The sequence below is a fragment of the Gadus morhua genome, chromosome 3 (assembly GCF_902167405.1).
Source record: "Gadus morhua chromosome 3, gadMor3.0, whole genome shotgun sequence".
NCBI classification, from domain to species: domain Eukaryota; kingdom Metazoa; phylum Chordata; class Actinopteri; order Gadiformes; family Gadidae; genus Gadus; species Gadus morhua.
Window position 1 is genome coordinate 19607607 of NC_044050.1, and position 2500 is coordinate 19610106.

General features: G+C 49.2%; 1 protein-coding gene across 3 annotated transcripts in view; it reads left to right on the forward strand.

Annotated features, from left to right (window-relative positions):
* The window catches only part of LOC115539872 (collagen alpha-1(XI) chain), a 43892-nt gene that overhangs the window by 8688 nt on the left and 32704 nt on the right, over window positions 1–2500 (forward strand). For all 3 annotated transcript variants that reach the window (XM_030350727.1, XM_030350725.1, XM_030350726.1), the window contains 4 exons: window positions 1–10; window positions 104–195; window positions 1360–1481; window positions 2098–2260. The exon at window positions 1–10 is cut by the window's left edge and continues 158 nt beyond it. In XM_030350727.1, coding sequence (XP_030206587.1) covers window positions 1–10; window positions 104–195; window positions 1360–1481; window positions 2098–2260 — 387 coding nt within the window. The remainder of the gene's footprint in view (window positions 11–103; window positions 196–1359; window positions 1482–2097; window positions 2261–2500) is intronic.

Consider the following 2500-nt stretch of genomic DNA (forward strand, 5'->3'; position numbering starts at 1 on the left):
CTGTTCCCCGGTAACGAGCACGTCTGTCCCATCTGTGGCCCGTCTGAACGCCGGTCGTCTCTGTGAGTCACGGATTTTTGTTTGTGGTCTCGTCCTCTTCCAGACTCCGTGTTTCCCAAAGACTTCTCTGTGATGACCACCATAAGGGCCCGCAAGGGCTCCCAGTTCTTCCTGTTCTCCCTGTATGACTCCCAGGTACAGACGCCCACGTTCACGCAGCTCCCCCCCCCTCCCCAGACGCACACACCAACAGGCAGACACGTCCCTAGCGTAGGCGGAGGTTGAAGCGTAGGTGGGCCTGGAGAAGATCTGTCCATGACCGATCATGCTTAATAGGAGCCTTCACTTCACAGTACCCGCCAGCGCACAACAGTGTAATCATAGGGTGATGTTACAGGCAGCAAGACAAGCAAAAAGCTGTATCAAAACTGCATCACATAACCTGGCATAGCGGCCACATAACACGCACACACACACACACACACACACACACACACACACACACACACACACACACACACACACACACACACACACACACACACACACACACACACACACACACACACACACACACACACACACACACACACACACACACAGATGATACTCAGGAGAGGCGGCATGCAATTAAATTGCACACCAACAAAAACTAAAACCCAATAAACAATAACATTGAAATATTTATACAATTGTTAGAAATTGCAAGTGCATCTTAAAGATAACTGCCGAGAGAGAGCAGGGACAAAACCCTCAGTCTGAATGTCATCATTGTTTGAATCCGACTGACATCAGAAAAGAGAGATGAGAACCTGGGGAGACGATTCTTGTTGTCTGGGTCGCTGGAGGGAAATACAGCTGCCTAGCAGAAGGCTTCCCTTCCTCAATGCATGCTTGCTTGGAAATCTAGTTGAAAAGATAAAACAACAAATATTTGTTGTAATTTTGTTAAGTTAATTGGTCACATAATTGAGGTAGAGTGCATGGCTGATCCAGCTTTGTCCCCACGTGTTTTTCTAAAAAATGAAGCCCTCTGATTTGCTGTGCCTGAATGCCAAGTGTGTTGGCTCTAGCCCTACTGTGGGTGATACTCAAACACACTCACACACAAACACAATCACATACACAAGCACTTGCATATGCGCACATGCACAAACTGAAGAAGACACCCACACAGATGTGCACACATTTCACAAAAACATGTGCATGCACAGACCCACGTGCGCACTCACACAAATGGACGTGGACACACATGCTGAATCAATATTTGATGCTTTAATGCATTTATATATACTGTCCACACCATCCATCTCTCCTTCTTTTGATTCCTTACTCCTCCTCCGTCTCCACTGTCTGCAGGGAACCCAGCAGCTGGGCCTGGAGGTGGGACGCTCCCCAGTCTTCCTCTATGAGGACCAGGAGGGCCAGCCCCCACCCGAACTCTACCCCACCTTCAGGAAGGTCAACCTGGCCGACGGCAAGTGGGTGACACGCCGAACGATGAAACACACACGGACGCACCGCTGACAGTCACACGCTCAAACACACGCCGGTTTGCATGCAGTCGTGGTCAATCGCACACACACATGCTTTCAAGCAAACACACTCACGTACACACACACGCTCAAACACACACCATTTCCATGAGGAAAGCACTAAAATCATCCTGTTAAAGAAATACTCCTTGTTTTGGCCTTCGGGGCAACCTGCCTCCATTTAGACTTTCAATCGAATCAAATTTATTGACTACACCCACAATATAGATCAAAATCCAGGGCAACTGCTTTGTGCTGTTTGGAATGCGTTTGGTCTCAGCATATGGAACGTTTTAGCCGGGCACTGGACCAAAACTCACTCAGTAGGATATTTAAAGGATATTTATTATTAAGTGAATTGAAAAGACAAACTAGATCTCCTTTTTTGGTAAGATATTCTAGCCGTTTTGTCCAAAACATATTCAACCCCAATTTCATTTGGTTCGTCCGTGTTTCGATTTGCTATCCGCTTACGATAGGGAACTCAAATTTGGGGAGGGTCTCCCTGTGAACCAATAGAAGGCTGGAGACGACAGGTTTGTGTCTCTGCCTCCTGTCTCAGGTGGCACCGGGTGGCGTACAGCGTGGAGGGCCAGTCGGTGACACTGTACCTGGACTGTGAGAAGGTGGACACCATGGACCTCCTCCGGGGCCCCGACCCCGAGATCAGCACCGGGGGGGTCACGGTTTTCGGCACTCGCCTGCTCGACGAAGAGGTGTTCGAGGTACGAGCCCCGGCCCCCTGGGACCCTGGAGTTCTTGTGGTCGCGGTTGTGTGTATGCATTTTCAGGGGCCCATTCGTACAAATGGAGCTCAGCTAACAGACGGACACACACACACACACAGACAGACAGACACATAACAGAGGTTCTTACTGTTAGGCCCCATTCCCCCCTCCGGCGATATTCGAGGAGCTATTCCCTTTAACACGACTTGGAAAAAGAGGTAGGATAAAGACAGAGTG